Raw genomic sequence first — 19,718 nt, 5'->3', positions numbered from 1 at the left:
CATGCCTTTAGCTGTGGAGGGAGTTCCATCTGGGTCACTAACTGCCTGCCAGGGCTTTAGGTGTTTGAGCTGGCTAAGCATCAAATAGTGCCATTTCTCAGCTCCCTGGCCCCATAGTCCTAAGGAGCCCTTGGAAGCCCCTTGTCTCCATAAGGTTCCTCAGGCGGTTCCCTACTAAATTTGCTCTTACAATATTCTGCATTGTTCCACCAACTATCATACCAACCTCTTTAACCGACACCATCCAAGCCAACTGTCCTAACATCCTACTTGGCCCTGAAGTGACTGGAATTAATTGTACTGACACCAATAGGATGGGAGGGTGAACGCCATGCTGCAAGTTGAAGCAGAAGTGAAGTGTCACCAACTTATATAAGTTGCATGAAGCCCCACTGACTGAGACAACTCACAGCATACACACATACAGTTTCTGATGCCTTTCCAGGTACAGAGTGGCTACAAAGCCTTCCATTAAGGGCTAGCCTAAGGAAATGTACTGTCTAACCTAACTCTTTAATCCACCCCCTTCACACACTTGCCAATTAAGGAAAACACTTTGAGCATCTAATGAAGTAGATTCTAGTCCAGAGGTGGGGAGTCTGTGGTCGTCCAGATGTTGCTGGATTGCAATTCCCATCAGCCCCAGCAAACATGGCCAATGACCAGGGATTATGGCGTGCAGCAGCAGTTGGTGGGCTACAAGTTCATTACCCCAGCTCCAATCCATTAAAGCTTATGGCATGGATGTGTGAGTATTTAAGGTGTCATAAGGTGTTGTTTTTGCTGCAACATGGCTACCGTCTGGAAACTGAAAAATGTAGCTTGCAAGTGTGAATGGATGAAACAGTTTGAAAACTGATCTCAGTTCTGATATTTTTCTCAAAACATAAGAACATAAGAAGAGCCTGCTGGATCAGGCCAGTGGCCCATCTAGTCCAGCATCCTGTTCTCACAGTGGCCAACCAGGTGCCTGGGGGAAGCCTGCAAGCAGGACCCGAGTGCAAGAACACTGTCCCCTCCTGAGGCTTCCAGCAACTGGTTTTCAGAAGCATGCTGCCTCTGACTAGGGTGGCAGAGCACAGCCATCACAGCTAGTAGCCATTGATAGCCCTGTCCTCCATGAATTTGTCTAATCTTCTTTTAAAGCCATCCAAGCTGGTGGCCATTACTGCATCTTGTGGGAGCAAATTCCATAGTTTAACTATGCAAACTGGCCTTTGTGTACCACTATCACCCTCACCCTTGAGCTCTTAGGAGATGGGTTCTTCTTATTAGATGCACATCTATTATATTTTTTGCAAAGCAGGCCTTGGGTGAAGCCTACCTGCATGACTAGAATGCAAATATATTGATGATAATTGCTGCTGTCATGAACTGCCTGTGAGGATCTTATGTCCCAATTTGTGCAAGCAGGACAAGTCATTTCTTCAGATTGTTGAAATGAAGATCACACAGTGGAGTCACATGCTGTAATCTGAAACCAGCAGAAAAATAGTGCCTTGCTACTCTCTCTCTTTTCATTCATTCTAAGATGTGAAACAGCTTTGAAAATGACCCTTCCTCTCTTGCAGATATAAGAGCTGTAGAGGGAACACAGTTGCTTACCCGGGGCAGAGTGGGTTAGTTAGCAAACTAAAGATACTGAGGCACTACAGGAAATTAAGTCAAAGAGAAATTTAGAGGATAATGTAATCAAGGAACTATGGTCAACACATGTCTCTGCCAGGCCTTATAGGCTTGCTCAGTTTGGTATTTTTCTTGAATGTGTCCTGAATTCAATTGTACAGAGCTTTGTATCAGCAAATAAAAGGGAAAAACACAAACACAATTGCCATTGTAGATCTAAGCACATGATGTACTGGCAAAGTATGCTAGACAGAGATGCAATTGCATTTCAGTTTAATCCAAGCAGTTACATTTTGTGGTTGGTGTTGTGCAATATTAAATCGATTCAGAACATTATTGCGTTTGTCCAGTTTTTCAGATTGGGATGGTACTCCCAATGTCTGGATTTTATCTGCCTCAAGGTATAATGTTTACATTGAGGATGTTATTTGTTCCTGCTTTGAACAAATGAGTTTAGTGTTTGTTTTTAACTTTTTGAGTTAAAAAAACAGCTAAACTTGAGAACATCTCATTGTGGAGTGAAATTCACCAATTACTATTTGTGACAAAAATAGTCAGCCTAGTGTTGTGAAATGTACCAATTAAATCATAATTTTCTGCACTGGAAATGCTGCATTCATCAAGCATCGCTGAAGCTTATGCTCAACCAGTTGGTGTAATTCCCCTTTCAATTAAATGAAATTCTGCATTTTTTAGATGTACATGAGAAATGGTGAGATTTTTTTCCATATGGTTCACTGAATCTGCGTTCATTAAGACTGAAGTCAATTACTTAATGCAGAGCCTAGAGGGAATTGAATGCATTTAAACAATTTCAATTGCTGCTAGTGTCTGCCATCACTGATATTATGTTTGTTTACTCTGCAGAATATCTGTTTAACCTAGCAGAGTTTTTTAGAAGTATGACAATCCACAGGAATATAAGTGAGAGAACTAAACTTTTAAAGAAAAAAAATGTTTTCGTCCAAAAATGCACTGGCTTAGTTCAGACATAACCATGGTTTGATGCTATATGAATGAGCCATACACTCTTGTGTTTCCTCTTTTCACTCCCTTCTCCATTCATGTGCTCTGATTTTCTGAAGGTTTTGAGTGGGATGGATTGTTTAAATACACATTCATAAAACAACCAAGTTAAACAGCAGAAAATAAAGAATGAAATCTACATGGCTTAACTCAGATACCTAGAAGTTGGCTAGCCAGGTAAAATAGTCAAAATTGTCTTGTAATGCAGGGACAGAAAATGTGTGACCCTCCAGATATTGTTGGTCTCCAACTCCCATCTGTCCCAGCCAGATTGGCTAATGATCAAGGATTATGGGAGTTGTAGACATAAGAACATAATAAGAGCCTTCTGGATGGAATCAGTGGTCCATCTAATCCAGAATCTTGGTCTATCAGTGGCCAACCAGGTGCCTATAGGAAGCACATGAGCAGGGCCAGAGTGCAACAACACTCTCTCCTTCTGCAGTTTCCATAAACTGGTATTCAGACAGATATTGCCTTTAATAATGGAGGTAGTGGAGTCCAGCAACATCTGGAGGACCACAGGTCCACCATCCCTGTTTCCAAAATATGCTAACAATTTCTGTAGAATGGAAACAGAACCAATTTGGGGCAGTCTCTATGCATCGTTCTTTGCATTGCTTGTGCCTGAATTGTTGAGAATGGCTTCATGATAGATCCTGAAGGTGACGACAGAAGATAGAATGGGATGAGATATTCTCTTGGGTGTGTTGGTCTAATCTATTTTTTTTATTACATTGTATGATTCTTGATAATAAGCTAACAGTATCAGATTGTTTTTCTTGGTTCCCTGCTTATACCCATGAACTCTATACGTCCTTTGAAACAGAACTCACTTTTATGAAGTAGTCATAATTTAGACTGACTCATGATGGAACAGAAATCTTCTTCAGATAGTAATAAAGTATTAATGTATGTTGAAAAATTTAATTGCATTTGCTTCACTGTTGGATCTGACTATCATATCTGACTATTATCCAGGAGCTCTGGGTTACTCTCTCTTTTATTAGAACAGAAGACTTCATGCCCAGCAGGAAATTGACTCATTTAGTATTAGGAGATATTTCCTAAATCCCCTTTGAGAGTTAAAGTGAAGCAACTGCCTTACTTTGCTTAGCAGGAACCTATAGCTAGACCTCCACAGGTGCCTGTATATGGAAAACTCTAGCGAGTTCTCTTTCCCAGCCTCCCAAGTACAAATTGCTTTAAACAGCCATTAGAAAGCAGATAGTAAAAAATAAAATAAAGACTTAACTAATGAGGAAAAGAATGAGAGAATCAAAAAGTGGGAAAGTGGCACTGCTATAAAAGTGTAATGATTAATAAAATGTTAATGAGCTTTAGGGAACTGTTATCTGCATCTGAGATGAGTACTGCCCATTTGATATACTTAAACAAGCTTCAGCTCTTAAACAGCTGCTTAGGGCCAGTTTTAACATATTCTTTCCAATTTCAACTCTGTGAAATGTGGCATCATTAGTAAAATGTGTGTGCACCATATATGGGCATGTGTCCTTTGAGCTCCCAATCAACCTATTGCCTAACCACACTCCAGATTTGTATCAGCAGCTTTGGCATAAATGCTGATGTCTCAGCAGCAGGATTCCTTTCACACTTGTAAGGTTGCTCAAGAAGTACTAGAAAGATTATCATTATTAAAGCAAATGGATTGAAGAAGACAAAGAAACGGCTAGCACTACAATCCTGTAGGCTGGTGTGCTATTAAGAGGTGGTGTGCAGAAAACTGGGTACATTGTGCTAATCTCAGAAATAAAAGCAACAGTAGTAATGATGCTTAATTCTTGTGTGCTGTTGTAGAAGAGGAAAGACCATAGTTAATGCAATATATGTCAACAGTTTAGGGAGGGAAGCCATTAGCAGTTAGTCTTAGTTTTTCATCTAATAGTAAATGAATATTAAAAATAAACTGTGCATGTTGGGCAGAGCAAGAAAGCTACATGAACATGTCTGGGTGGATTTTTTCCATCCTTCCAATGCATGTCTATGAGCAAAGAGGATTCTGCTCTAATCATCAGGAGGTTCATTTATTCCAGATTAATTTACATGGAGTAGAAGGCTAAGATCTTATGACTGTGTCAAAAGGATCCCTTTTGAGATAGGGTTCCATTTGATCTCTGTGTATTTACTGTTATTGCCTGAACATTTGAGATGACATGATCAATCAATCAATAACAGGGGAAGAACAATGATATGTAATTTGTGTGTTGACTTAGTGCACTTAGTTAAACCCTTGTGATTGAATTCATCATCTCCTTCAGGATAATTCTTTAGTGTTTCTAAAGTTGCACATCTTAGTATGTTTTGATCGACAATTTTGGATTCATTATACCGAGCCTTCAACAACCTGGTGCCCTATAGATGTAGCTCTGCTGGATGGAGCTGATGAGAGTTGCAGTCAGAAACATCAAGTGCCCAGATTAAGTGATTCGTATGTGCAAAGCATACCTAGACTGTCTCAGTTTCAGCTGATCCAAATAGCAGACTGGGATTGTAACAGGATCATGGCAGATGGCAGAATCCAAAAGAGTGAATATTAGAAGAAATCTAGTACCTTTTCTTGGAGCAGCCCCCTCTTTTTGTTGTAGCATCTCAGCCCTATGAGTCAAGAGCAAAGCTAGCATCTTAAATGCACTTTCCCCCCCCCAAAATCCTGAATTAGAATCCAAATGGAAATGGAAGGTTACATTCTGTTTGAAGGGTTTAAAACTATTAATAACTGAAATAAATTTCCAGTGTCGTCTTTGAAGCCTGTTTGATAGATAGAAAAAAAAATGTCATTAGTCACAGAAAAGTAATCACTTCATCTGTGAATATTCTTACATCAGATTGAGAATGATGTTTTTTCAAGGTCATTGTAATTATTGCTGAATTGGTGTAAATTAAACCACAAGGTCATTAGTAACATTACAAAAAGTATACACTAATCAAAAGAAAGTGCTTTGGAGGGGAAATTCTGAGGAACTTTTAAAATAAAGTATAAAACTACGGAAGAATTTTTGAAAGGATACACTTAAAATTTTGATGGCTGTCTTCATTAGCGCAAATGAACTATACATAAAGTAGCCTAAATGCAATTTTGCTAAAATAACACGATTTCCAGTAAAATGATGTGAGTAAAACCAGTCTCACCGATTTCTTTCGTTTGCTTTATAGAAATATCTACATCTGTTGAGAAAATAGCAAAAAGTTTCAGGGAGATCTCCAGTGGGGACTGCCACATTTTTACTCTCAGCCATCCACATCAGGATGATGCTTCTTCATCATGTAGCATCATTTGAGAAGGGGGGAGGGAAATGGTGACTGCTGACTCCAGGCAGTGGAGATTAGTTCCACCCCTCCAATTGTTATCCTCCCCCCAAGTTTCAGCCCTCTTTCACTGAGCTGTGCTCTGAAATGTGAGTGTTCAATTCTCATGTGATAACGTTTTACTCAGCTCTATTATAAACACACACAGAAGTACAGAGAATAAAAATGTAAACCATGGGGTGAAGTGGAAGTGATGAGGTGGATGTCTGTCTCAGTACACTATATAATATACCCTTTACACATGTACAGAGGCTATTCAACACTTCCCAACCTTATGTGCAATATTACCACTCACAGACTGGGCACTCTATGGTATCCCACCCGTATCTCTGGGTGATCTCGGATACCCCTAGCCCACCTTGGTAATATTTATTGCTAGGTTGTATGTGTAGCAAACCCTTCCTTCAAGGGATATCCATATGGAATAACGCCACCAGTTTCAGAAAGAAATACCTGTTTAGTATTCTCCAAAAGATACTGTAGATTGTATTAGAATCAGTACCATTTGTTTATTCAACATCCCTGACTAATATTTATTTATGGTACACAGTAACAATATAGAGTTGAGTATGGTACAATAAAAAAATGAAATTATACTTTATTATTTTCATAGGAGTATTTTTAAACCTTACAGATAGAAATAAGCTCTGATACAATGTATCACTTCCCTACACTATCTAACTAAATATCTTCCTTTCCTAGGCCAACTATCACCCTCTAACACAATTCATAATCTCACTATCTGTCCAAACCCCAGAATAAAATCAATTGACCACTTAACTGTCAAAACGCCTGGTATATTTTAAACACAAACCCTCCTCCCAACTAGAGAATCGAACATCCAATCAGAAATATTCATGCCAAACATTCACTCCCTAACATTCCATTTTACCCCTCCCCTCTCTTTTTACCAAATAAGGAGATATGTTAGCAAATAAACATCAACAGAACCAGGATTACATATTTACATAGTCTTGTGACATCACAATGGCTTCCCCCAAAGAATCCTGGGAAGTGTAGTTTGTGAAGGGTGCTGAAAGTTGTTAGGAGACTCCTATTTTCCTCATAGAGCTACAAAATTCTCAGACTGGTTTAACAGACCAGCCCCTCAGAGAATTCTGGAAATGGTTGGTCTGTGAGGAGAATAAGAGTCTCCTAACAACTCTCAGCACCCTTCACAAACTACACTTCCCAGGATTCTTTGGAGGAAGCCATAACTGTTTAAAGTGGAGTAATAGTGGAACAAATGTACGGTGTGAATATGGCATAAGTATCTGATGGAGCACCTCTCCCTTTTTTTGCTGACCCAGGCCCTGAAATCAGGAGAAAGGGTCTTTGTTGTTGTCCTACCGGTGGGAATGGCTTGCTATGTGGCCTTTCCCAGTGGTGCCCCAACTTTAGAATTTTCTCCCCTTGGAGCTATGGATTGACTGTACTTCACTGGGCTTCTGTTGCCAAATTAAAACATATCTGTTCACCCATACCTTTAATCAAACTGTTTAGATTATTCAAGGTCCTGGAATATGGGGAGTTTTATGTCTGCTGTTGTATTTTGTCTGTGTTTGATTGTTTCTGCTTGTGTGGTTTTAAATTACTGTTTTGTTGTTGCTTTGTGTTTTTATTGATTTTCCTGTAAATCGCCCTGAGATCCTTCTGGATGAAGGGCAATTTAGAATTCAAATACGTCTGCTTTTAGTGTCTTTTAACTCCAATTGTTCCTTTCCAGCTGTGTCTTTACCTGCCCCCATATGATGTCAAGTCTGGGGTGGGTGGACTTGGCTTGGGAAAAAGGCCTCGGACCAGATTAGGACTGCTGATGGGCCTAATTAGGCTTGCAGACTGGAGGTAAACACTGATCCGAGTGAAGGTTTCCAGTGAAGCCTTTTAAAACAAGCTTGTGTGTTGGACTGGTTTAGAATCAAGGCATGTAACATTGTAGTTCAATGCTACAAACCCCACCTGATTTTATACTATTTTCTCCCTATTACTGCTTGTAGAATAGCCGGCAGGCTCCAAACTAAGCAACTGAAAGTATAGGAAGTTGCTGTGTGAGGACAGTATTATTGCTGTGTTTGCTTTCCCCCCTCTTAATTCAGTGTTATGGTGTGTCATAAATATGTAGAATTGCTGCTACTCTGGTGTAATATTTGGATATTTTTTAATGATGTTCCTTCTAAGTACTATGGGATTCTCTTCATAAAAATAATATTTTCTATAGGGGAGAATTGTCTACATCAGATGATGTAATTTTTATTTCATTTTCAGTTTATTTTCTAAATGACTGGCATGAATGTTCATATAATATTATTATGTTGGCATTAAATGGTAAATTCTTCTTTTGAATATATGCATGCATTTGTAATCACCTGTGTATTATCTGTAACAGGGCACTAATTTGATTAGCACTGAATATTTTGTGCATCTATTTTACTATAGCACAAGGGTGAATTACCTTAGTCCTTTCCATTCATCTATTTTTCTGGCATTCATTTTCACCCACAGTGGATTGAAGTGACAGTGACAGTAGCAACTTCACTTTGGTAAAAGTATGATGGATGCATGGACATCAGGCAGAATAGCAAATCCTCTAATGACTTAAGCAATCCTCATTTCATAGCTGATTTTCTCTTAATTTTCTTAAAACAATGAGAACTTTACTGATTGAACAGCTTTTCTTCTCTTTTTGCAGGTCTCCAAGAAACCCAGAGCAGAAGATCATTAAACGAGTGATTGCTCTTGAAGGGGACATTATCAAGTAAGTATGGTATACCATTCTCTCTTCCCTATGAGAATATAGCAGCTTTTCAGTAGAATTTGAGTCGGTAACCCAGACAACTGTGACAGTCTGTCATTTTGGTGCTCTATATTATTAACATGGATATCAATGCTATACCTTTTTTAACAAGCCAAGAATAACTAGACAAATCTATTCACCTGCTTGAACATAAGAAGATGGTCACAGGCTTCCCCCCCCCTTTCCCCTTTTACTGTGTGTAGAATAGAGACCAAATAATGAGAGTGCAACATTAGTGAAAGATAGTGTGTGTGTTTGTGTATGTGTTTGTGTATATTAAATTGGTCCGCCCACGGAGACTAATGGATCCTCAAGGTTTCCAAAGGGCTCTTGGGGCTTTTCCGGCTGAGAAGACTGACGCTCCTGTCGAAGCCCTGGTCGAACTGTGGAATGCAGAGATGACCAGAGCTGTTGACACAATCGCTCCTGTGCGCCCTCTCCCCTGTAGAGTTCATACAGCTCCATGGTGTACCCCGGAGCTGAGAACGATGAAACAAGATAGGAGACGGCTTGAGCGGAAGTGGAGGCGAACTCCCGATAGATGCAATTATGATTTGGTAAGTGCTTCCACCAGACTGTATTCAAAGGCGGTGCAGGCGGCAAAAAAACAACATTATGCAGCCACTATTAGGCCATCTGTCTGCTGCCCAGCAGAACTTTTCAGAATTGTCCGAGGGCTACTGTATCCTGCCCCTCAGGACATGTCTGAGTCATCGGTGGCCCGCTGTGAAGAGTTTGCTGGACACTTCCAAAATAAGATCTCTTGCATCTGTCGGGACTTAGACTCCCAGTTTATAGCAGCTGATCCAAATGAGGTGTCTGGAGCACAGTCTTGTCATGTTTTATTGGATGAGTTTCAGTTTGTTCAGCTCGAGGACGTGGACAAGGTGCTTGGACAGGTACGGGCAACCACTTCGATACTGGATCCTTGCCCCTCTTGGCTAATAAAATCTAGCAGGGATGGAACAGCTAGTTGGGCCAAGGAGGTGATAAATGCCTCTTTACGAGAGGGAGTGGTCCCTGGCCCTCTGAAAGAGGCAGCAGTGAGACCACTCCTGAAAAAGCCTTCCTTGGACCAGATAATTTCAACAGCTACAGACCAGTAGCGCATGTTCCATTCCTGGGCAAGATCTTGGAACGAGTGGTTGCTGGCCAGCTCCAGGCACTGTTGGATGAAACCGATTTTCTAGATCCACTTCAATCGGGTTTCAGGCCTGGTTTCGGCACCAAGACAGCCTTGGTCGCCTTGTACGATGACCTATGTCGGGAGAGGGATGGAGGGAGTGTAACTCTGTTGATTCTCCTAGATCTCTCAGCGGCTTTTGATACCATCGACCATGGTATCCTTCTGGAGAGGCTCACGGAGTTGGGAGTTGGGGGTACTGCTTGGCAGTGGTTCCGCTCCTACTTGGCGGGTCGTCTCCAGAAGGTAGTGCTTGGGGAACATTGCTCGACACCATGGGCTCTCCAATGTGGAGTCCCGCAGGGGTCGGTCTTGTCTCCAATGCTTTTCAACATCTACATGAAGCCGTTGGGTGCGGTCATCAGGAGTTTTGGAGTGCATTGTCATCAGTATGCTGATGACACGCAACTCTACTTCTCCTTTTCATCTTCTGCAGGTGAGGCTGTCGATGTGCTAAACCGTTGCCTGACATCGATAATGGACTGGATGAGAGCTAACAAACTCAGACTCAATCCTGACAAGACTGAGATGCTGTTGGTGAGGGGTTTCTCTGATCAGATGGTGGATATATACCCTGTTCTGGATGGGGTTACACTCCCCCTAAAGGAGCGGGTTTGTAGCTTGGGAGTTCTTTTAGATCCTTCCTTGTCACTAGAGGATCAAGTAGCCTCGGTGGCACGGAATGCGTTCTACCATCTTCGGTTGGTAGCCCAGCTACGTCCCTATCTGAGCAGAGAGGACCTTACATCAGTTGTACATGCTCTGGTAACCTCACGACTGGACTACTGCAATGCGCTCTACGTAGGGCTGCCTTTGAAGACAGTTCGGAAGCTTCAGCTAGTGCAAAATGCGGCTGCCAGACTGATAACAAGAACTAAGCGGTCCGAACACATAACACCTGTTCTGGCCCGCTTGCACTGGCTTCCAATTTGCTTCCGGGCTAAATTCAAAGTGTTGGTTTTGACCTATAAAGCCTTATACGGCGCGGGACCACAATACCTGTTGGAACGCCTCTCCCAATATGAACCTGCCCGTACACTGCGCTCTTCATCGAAGGCCCTCCTCCGAGCTCCGTCCTACAGGGAGGCTCGGAGGGTGGTTACAAGAACTAGGGCCTTTTCGGTGGTGGCCCCCGAACTGTGGAACAGTCTCCCCGATGAGGTACGCCTGGCGCCGACGCTGCTGTCTTTTCGGCGCCAGGTTAAAACCTTCCTCTTTTCCAGGGCTTTTAATCTAACTTAATTCTGTTTTAAATTGTATTGTAATTGTTTTTAGATCTCCCATTCTCTGTACTTTGTGGTTCGTTTTATTGGATTTTATTGTATTTTGTATTAATTTGTTGTTCACCGCCCAGAGAGCTATGCTAGTCGGGCGGTATATAAATTTAATAAATAATAATAATAATAATATATGTATATGTAGGTTTTAGAATGTACCTATAGCCAACAGATATTTTTATCAAACTTTAAAAAGCAGGGAAATTGGGCAGCTATAGTAAATACTCCAGGGGAGAAGGAGATCTGACCTTCTCTCTGAGATACTGTTTTTTACAAATTTATAAAACTACAAACACAATTTGGGTTGGTCTTTCACAGTCCAATCCACTTCCTGTGTAGCTTGGAAAAATTTGCTAACGTGCTTCTGAGCATATGGGAGGAAGGGGAGGGGGAGTGAGGAAGGGGGAGGGGAGGGGGAGAGAAGGAGATTTGGAGGGTGGGTCGGCTCTGGGCATAAGGAAAGCCCATTTCCTTTCCAAAAGGAAAACATTGTGAACAGCATCATTGTTTTTCAGGGTTTCCCCCACCTTTTTATTCTACAGCAGGCACATGTAGTCTCCAACCCAAATTTAAACCCAAACTGTCCCTGGCCACATCCACACCAGACCTTTATGTCACTTTAGACAGTCATGGCTTCCCCCAAAGTATCCTGGGAAGAGTAGTTTGTGAAGGGTTCTGAGAGCTGATAAGAGACTCCTATTCCCCTCACAGAGCTCCAGTGACCAGAGTGGAGCCCCTCTTCTAGGGATCGTAGGTCTGTGAGGGGAATAGGGCATCTCCTAGCAACTCTCAGTACCCTTCACAAATTACACTTTCCAGGATTCTTTGGGGGAAGCCAGAAATAAAGGCCTGGTGTGGGTGTGGTACCCTGATTAGCCAAACAAAACAGCTGTGAGTCTGGTGTTTAGAACACTGACAGTTGGTTCTTACTGAGCATGCCTGTGCTTATCGTTGACTCCAATGTTAAATCTCTTAAATTCATTAAAAATCAGCCAGGCATTTTTTAACTTTTAAACTGTATAAGATGAACATATGGGGCAAGGTCAGTAATGGTACTCTGTGCACATGGCTGATTTTTAATTAATTTCTACAAATTAAATTCAACAGGGGTCTGGATTTTTTTCTCTTGTTTCACACTTTGAACTCTCGATTCTCTCCGAGTGTTTTGTGTATCACCATGAAAACTCATTAGGTTGTTAAGCAAGTGTTTCTAAGTTCAGGACTATAAGGTTTTGTTTTGAATTGAGCTCATGGGAAGCAGTAGAATGACATGGGGGTATTTTCAATTTAACATTGCAGAATGTGAAAAATCCATGCTGGTTATAGTTTACAGCCACATTTGGATATATACAGTGTTGTGTATGTATATATATATATTGTATTCCAGTTCTCACTGTAGCTAATGGGTGGGGTGACGGGGTTAGGTGAGGGCCAATAAACTGAGTGTGAATGCTGGCAAGATGGAGGTGCTGTGGGTGAGGTGCCTGCTGTGGATGGGTCATACTCCCGAGCCGGTTCGCAGTCTGGGGGGGGTGCCCTGAGTCTATCTCTATAACTCGAGGCCCAGGTGACCTAAGTCCGAAGAGTGCCTTTTACCACCTTTGGTTGGTAAGACAGCAGTAGCTGTTTCTGGACCGGGATAGACTGGTGGCTGCAGTGCATACACTGGTCACCTCCAGGTTGGATTACTGCAATGCTAAAAGGTGGCCCAAAAGTTGCAATTTGTGCAATATGTAGTATCTTCATTGCTCAATGGGGCATACCACTGTGTTAGGCCACCACTGAAAGAATTGCACTGGCTGCCAATTAGCTGCCGAGATAAGTTCAAGGTGTTGGTTCTGGTGTATAAAGCCCTCTAGAGCTTGGGGCCAGGATATATAAAATATTGTCTCAGTCAGTCACTACATTCTGCAAGAGAGGGTGGCACCTTCCCTTTGGAACTCCCTCCTATTACACATCATGCATGCACTGTCTCCATTGTCTTTTCAGCAACCTATTGAAGACATTACTTTTTCAACAAGCCTTTTAAGTAAATATCTTTATCCCTGTCTGTATCTGTATTGGATTTGAAATTGTTTTTACATATGAAATTGTTTTAAATTGCTCTTATATATGGAATTGTTTTTAATTGTTTGTATATATGGAATTTGGTTAATTATTAATGTTTTTACTGTGAAATTCCTTCAAGCTATTTCATGGGATGTGATTCATAAATGAAATCAAATAAATAAATAGTCCAAAACCTGTGGAGGGTACTAGGTAAGGGAAAGCTAATTTAGAGAATGAATAATTAACATAGAGGTCAGTGATGCTATAAATCCATGTACTTGGCAGTAATTTGATACTACACATTAATAGCTTCGTGCAGGATGTTAATCTCTTCTTGAATTGATTCAGTACTGTTGGGGTTTATCACGTGTCAGTTTTTGTTATAAGCTGATATACTCAAAAAGAAATGTAACATCTTGCATGCATGTTTCAGTTTGTAGTGTCAAGTTATAGCAAACTGCATGAATTGGATTTCAGCAGCTTTAATCTAATACATAGAAACAGTTGTCATACAAATGTGATAGGGAAGTGGAATGACTTTAATTAACAGTGGGCAGTGAAGTGGTTTACTAGTGTGAACAAGTGGCCACCTCTACAGTGTAGGAATTGCCATTTTTAACTATAACTATTGGAAGGGAGCAATAGAGGAAGGGAGCAGACCCCTAGCCAGGGCTGGGCTTGGGGTGTCCCCTAATTTTTCTGCCCCCAATTTCTTTATAAAAAAATGAATACATTTATTACAGAAAATTTGTTTCTGCCCCCCTACTTTTTTGTGCTCCCCTGGACTTTTAGGCTGGCTCTGCTACTGAGTGCGCATTACTAAGTGAGGTATCCCAGCCCAGGATTGTATCCAGGAGGGGACAAATAGGGGCACTGTCCCCCCCTAGAGCTGTGCTGTGCCCCCCTAGGATTTTTTGGGAGGGAAATTCTCTTTTTATTTTGTGACATGACAGACAATGACAATCTCCATTTAAAGAATGATAGCTTATTTTAAGAACAGGAGGAATTTAAGAATAGGATCCTCTGAAAAAATGAGTGAATAAGCCAGGGTGAGTGAGGGCACACCAAAAACCTCATCTGGAAGAGCCCCCAAAAGTCTGGTCATTCAAGACTTTTCCCTGAGTAAGAATGGAATTTTAATGAACACAATAACTCTATAATTACTTAAGTGATCCTGGGAGAAAAAAAGCCACCCTGGATGACCCTTGAAAAGGTAAATATTAGAACTTTGTATTACAGGCTAAGACTCTACCCTTTGGACTTTCCTTTGCTCTGCTTTGTAGTTTCAGTTTCAGTGTTCTCTGCCCAGCCAGCAATAAAGAAGCATGTTTGTTTGCCTACAGTAAGAATTAAGAGTTAGTTTATTCTGCAGTTATCATAATGAGTATAACAGGATTGAATGCATATTCCTAAAGGGTGAACAGAGCTTGAAAAAGTTACTTTTTTTGAACTACAACTCCCATCAGCCCCAGCCAGCATGGCTACTGGATTGGGCTGATGGGAGTTGTAGTTCAAAAAAGTAACTTTTCCAAGCTCTGAGGGTGAAATACTGAGATAACTTATAGTGATCTGAAAAAATGGCTACCCAAAGTTGCTCTTTACTCTTTTAAAGCACTCACTGTACTCACAATCATAGCAGCTATTTTTTCTTCTTTTTCTTGAATACCTGATGGCAAAGTATGGAAATCAGCCTTAGAGGAACAGAAATATTGCTGTATACACCACAGTTAGATAGTTGGCAGGCTGGCCGCCTAGGCTGTAATTCAGGCTTAATTTCTGATTTTCCCAATATGTACAGCTCAGTGTGAGGCCTTTTCAGGGTTTCTGTAAAAAAAATCAATCAGTAACAAAAAAAAGTGTAATCACTTTCCACAGTTACTTTCCAATTGCTTAGTTAGTCCTTTACATAATTCCACAATTAGTTTCCAATTGCTTAGTCCTTTATGTAGCAGCCACTTAAAAAGTTTTCCCTTGATTGTCCAACCGGAAGGAAAATGTAAAAGTCAGGAACAAGACTAGAAGGAGGGAGTCTCATGGAGGAGTTAACAAACACACCCTAAAGTATTTGTTTTCTCTCTGCCCTTCCCTAAATGTACTGTGGACAAGGACAAATTTAAAACTGAGACAACTGAGCATCAAAGCCAAGCTCAGGAGCTCACTGTCATTACCAAAGAAGTTCACTTCATGAAGAGTCAGAACATAGGAACAGGCCACAGGTGAAAGAGGACTGTAGTTATAGGAAAAGTAAGCCTGTGAGCACACTAGTCACCTACAGCAAAGCTTTTTCATTAGCCACACCTCAAGGGGAAACAGGCTGATCTGACAATCAGTTCTGAAATCTCTTTGAAACATTTTTTTAAAAAAGGCACTCAATTTGATCCCATCAGGTTTTACTGTAAAAGTGGGTGGAGTTTGACTAGCATTGTGTGCTCCCATTTTCAGAAAAGAGAGGTGGAGATGCACTGGAACTGGCAGAACTGTGTCTCTCCCCTCAAGCTTTTGAGTCTGGTAATCCTGGTGATCTTTCAAAAAAGGGTGAGACAATTCAACAGATCAATCTTCATTCATGTAAGTTAACACACTCTCTGGACAGAGGAAGAGTGAAGGGAAGGTCACTGCCTTTCCATTCCCCTGGCCTAGACCTCACGTCCTCTCCACCAGTTTGGGGGGATTGGCTAGTGCTGTGCGCCTCTTCCCCTCAAATGCTCCACCTAGAAATGTGGCTGACCCACCTAACAAGGAGAGTTGCTACAGGCTGCCCCTACCTCCACCATGGTTCCCTATGGTTGCCCGTAAGGATGAGAATATCCTTTTCCCTCTGAATCTTCTGTTGTGGCCAGCAATTCTGACTAGCAAACTGTGACTGGCCACCAGTGGCCTTAATGTTGATTATCTAACTCCTATTTAGTCATCTCTTGTCAGAACACCAGTAACATGTCTTATCTGAAATGATTATTTAAAAATAGTTTTATCAATTGCATGTCGAGAGTCATCAACTTCAAAAACAGCATTTCAATGTCATTAACAAAAACTACTTCAGTTCACTTTTTAGTCTTTATTCAGTGCTATAGATAAAATAAGCAACCATATCAACAAAACCATTAATTCCACACAAAAAAAGCTATTCTACCACAGACCTTGATGGGGTGGTTTGGGGAAAATATTTTTCTATTTCTACTGCATCTTTTGGGAAATTGTTTGTTTTGTTAGGTCAAGGGGAACATCCAGTATGTGCCATTTCCTATGAGTTGTGTAGCATGTTTGTAGTTTTTATTAAAAAGCCATTTTTGTGGCCGCTGTTAGCCAATGGGAATGCATAATAGTGTCCCCCGCACATGCTTGGTAGGATGTAAGAGAATGTTAAGGGGAGGGGATAAATTTGAATGTTGAGTGTCAGGCAGAGAGGATTGGATGGAAAATGACAGTTCAGAGTTAGAGTGTAGCCATGTGAAGGACAGAAAATGGCACCATCAGTGCGTAACAGGGAGGTTTCATCTCAAGCGCTTAAAAAAAACAACCCTAAGGGAGGGGGAAGGAAAAACCCCAAACAGCCAAATGAAGATCATGTGTGCTTAGCGGACATTGAATGCTGACTGACCGTTGAGAGAGGGGGGGGAATTGAAAACTCTGCAGGAAGGTAATGGAATGGAGTATTCAACAGGAAAACTTGCATTGCAACATTTTGTTGCATGTTCCACTTGTAGTACTTCACAAGTATTATAGCATTTCTTAAGGGTCCAAGTGCATGCTCATGGTGTGTCTCCCCTGAAACACGTTGTTGTTGTTGTTGTTGTTAAACATTTGTATACCGCCCCATAGCCAAAGCTCTCTGGATGGTTTACAACCATTAAAAACATTAAAAACAAATATACAAATTTAAAAACACATTTTAAAAAAACAATTTAAAAACACATCCTAAAATGCCTGGGAGAAGAGGAAAGTCTTGACCTGGCACCGAAAAGATAACAGTGTTGGTGCCAGGCACACCTCATCAAGGAAATCATTCCATAATTTGGGGGCCACCACTGAGAAGGCCCTCTCCCTTGTTGCCAGCCTGCGAGCTTCTGTATACACAAGGTGACCCAGTTTCTTATGAGTAAGGGAGTGTTTTGTGTGCTGCTGTATATGACCCAACATTCAAAAGAATGGCACAGGTCAGAGTCCGTCTTTTTCCTTTTTCTTGTTGCCAGAGCTGCTATCAGTGGGGACACTGTCACAAAATCATATACTGTTCTCTAATCTGTAGCTTACTTCTTTAGACCTACTTCAGTTTTTCCCCACCATTATTATTTCATTTCTTTATGCCCAATATATATACCAAAAGCTAATTATACTCCAGGATTCACTGGTTCCTGAATATACCATGCCAATTATAATCACCCAACCAAGTTTAAACAAGATAAAATCATATACATATTGGCACAAATCTAGACTCTGCAGTCCCAGTGAAGCTAATTGGGTGGTGCCTTTTAGATCCCTGCCAGGGGGTAGTTCACCTATCACACAGTTTCACTCTGAACAGGTGGTCTAATCAATTCTTCCTTAGGAACTTTTTTGAACAAGCAGAAACAAATGTTTAGCCAGATGCAGGGCAAAATAAGTAGCATTGCAATCAAGTTTTCCTATACACAGCAATTGTTGCAATGAAAAACGTAGAACCTCATTTGCTTTGCACAGTACTTCGGCTAGGAAAGCATTAAAGAAATGATAGGAGTGCAATCTGTTTAACTGATAGTTCTTTGAGAGGGGGACATTATAATGTCAGTTCTATATAATGTATTAAAAGTAAATGTTGGTACTAGAAAACCTATTGAATCAGTAGAAATTAAATATTGTTGAAGCCAATTTATTTCACATGTGCTACTGAAGACACAAAAATCTGTAGTAATGTATCACAAATGGCTGATATGTGTGGTGGTAGGACAAAGCATGTATTAAGTGTGAATATGGGAGTTTATTAGCCTTATTAACAGAGTTTGTTTTAAACATGTAAGTAAACATGGATGAGGGTTAATAAACTGAGGCTCAATCCAGACAAGACTGAGATGCTGCTAGTGGGTGGTTCTTCTGACCAGATGGTGGATGTCCAACCTGTCCTGGATGGGGTTGCACTCCCCCTGAAGGAGCAGGATCGTAGCTTGGGGGTTCTCCTAGAACCATCTCTGTCACTTAAGGCTCAGGTAGCCTTGGTGGCACAGAGTGCCTTCTACCAGCTTCGGTTGGTGGCCCAACTACGTCCCTATCTGGACAGGGATAACCTGGCTTCAGTTGTCCATGCTCTGGTAACCTGCAAATTAGATTACTGCAATGCACTCTACGTGGGGCTGCCTTTGAAGATGGTTCAGAAACGGCAGCTTGTGCAAAATGCAGTGGGCAGATTGGTAACAGGGACCAGACGGTCCGAACATATAAAACTGATTCTGGCCCTCTTGCATTGGCTTCCTGTATGTTTCTGAGCTCGATTCAAGGTGCTGGTTTTGACCTATAAAGCCTTACACGGCTTAGAACCACAATACCTGATGGAACGCCTCTCCCGATACGAACCCACCCGTACACTACGTTCAAGATCAGAGGCCCTCCTCTGGGTGCCTCCTCCGAGGGAAGCTGGGAGTCTGGCCACAAGGGAGAGGGCCTTCTCAGTGGTGGCCCCCAAATTATGGAATGATCTTCCTGACAAGGTGTGCCTGGCGCCAACACTGTTATCTTTTCAGCACCAGGTCAAGATTTTCCTCTTCTCCCAAACATTTTAGCGTGTGTTTTAAATAGTTTTAAATTTTTAAATTGTTTTTTAGATTGTTTTTAAAAGATGTGTTTTTAAATTTGTATATTTGTTTTAATGTTTTTAGTTACTGTAAACCGCCTAGAGAGCTTCGGCTATGGGGTGGTATATAAGTACAATAAATAAATAAATCTATTTTAAACAATATATTCATTATTCAGATCTGTATCCTGATTCCTGGCCATCCTTCCAAGGACATCAGGTTGGAATTTCAGCCTGACAACAGTCCTGTAAGGCAGGGATCATCAGATTGCGATCTGCTGGTAGATTCCTGGGTAATTTGAAGTAGAACAGCAAAAGGCTTTCTGATTCCCAATTGTTTAACAATGGCAATAACAAAACTCCTTCCCCTCAAATTAACCTGCTGAAATGAATGAAATTGGAAGTGAGGGTAACTAGAAGTGGATTGTTGTCTGGAAAGACTGTGAGCTCAGTTTTGTTCTGGTACTTAGAGCAGTTATTGAACCTGGAATTGTTTAATTCCAAGTGTATTTTGCACCGGGACTACTTTGGCATTCTGGTAAAATGCACACACACAAAATAGATCCCACAACCTGGTTTGCACACCTCTACTGTAAGATTCATTGTAATTCTGAGGTCTTTTCCAGTCAATATGAGAACATTTCTAATCAGGGCCGGCCCCAGACATGCCAAGGC

At 41.2% G+C, this 19,718-nt stretch overlaps 1 protein-coding gene across 20 annotated transcripts in view; it reads left to right on the top strand.

The window, feature by feature from the left end:
* Positions 1–19,718, top strand: part of IMMP2L (inner mitochondrial membrane peptidase subunit 2) — a 797,369-nt gene that overhangs the window by 504,088 nt on the left and 273,563 nt on the right. For all 20 annotated transcript variants that reach the window (XM_061639974.1, XM_061639977.1, XM_061639972.1 and 17 more), the window contains exon 4: positions 8,669–8,734. In XM_061639974.1, coding sequence (XP_061495958.1) covers positions 8,669–8,734 — 66 coding nt within the window. The remainder of the gene's footprint in view (positions 1–8,668; positions 8,735–19,718) is intronic.

The sequence above is a fragment of the Rhineura floridana genome, chromosome 8 (assembly GCF_030035675.1).
Source record: "Rhineura floridana isolate rRhiFlo1 chromosome 8, rRhiFlo1.hap2, whole genome shotgun sequence".
Lineage (NCBI taxonomy): Eukaryota > Metazoa > Chordata > Lepidosauria > Squamata > Rhineuridae > Rhineura > Rhineura floridana.
Note: the sequence above shows the minus strand (reverse complement) of the source record. Positions and strands in the feature narration are given on the sequence as shown.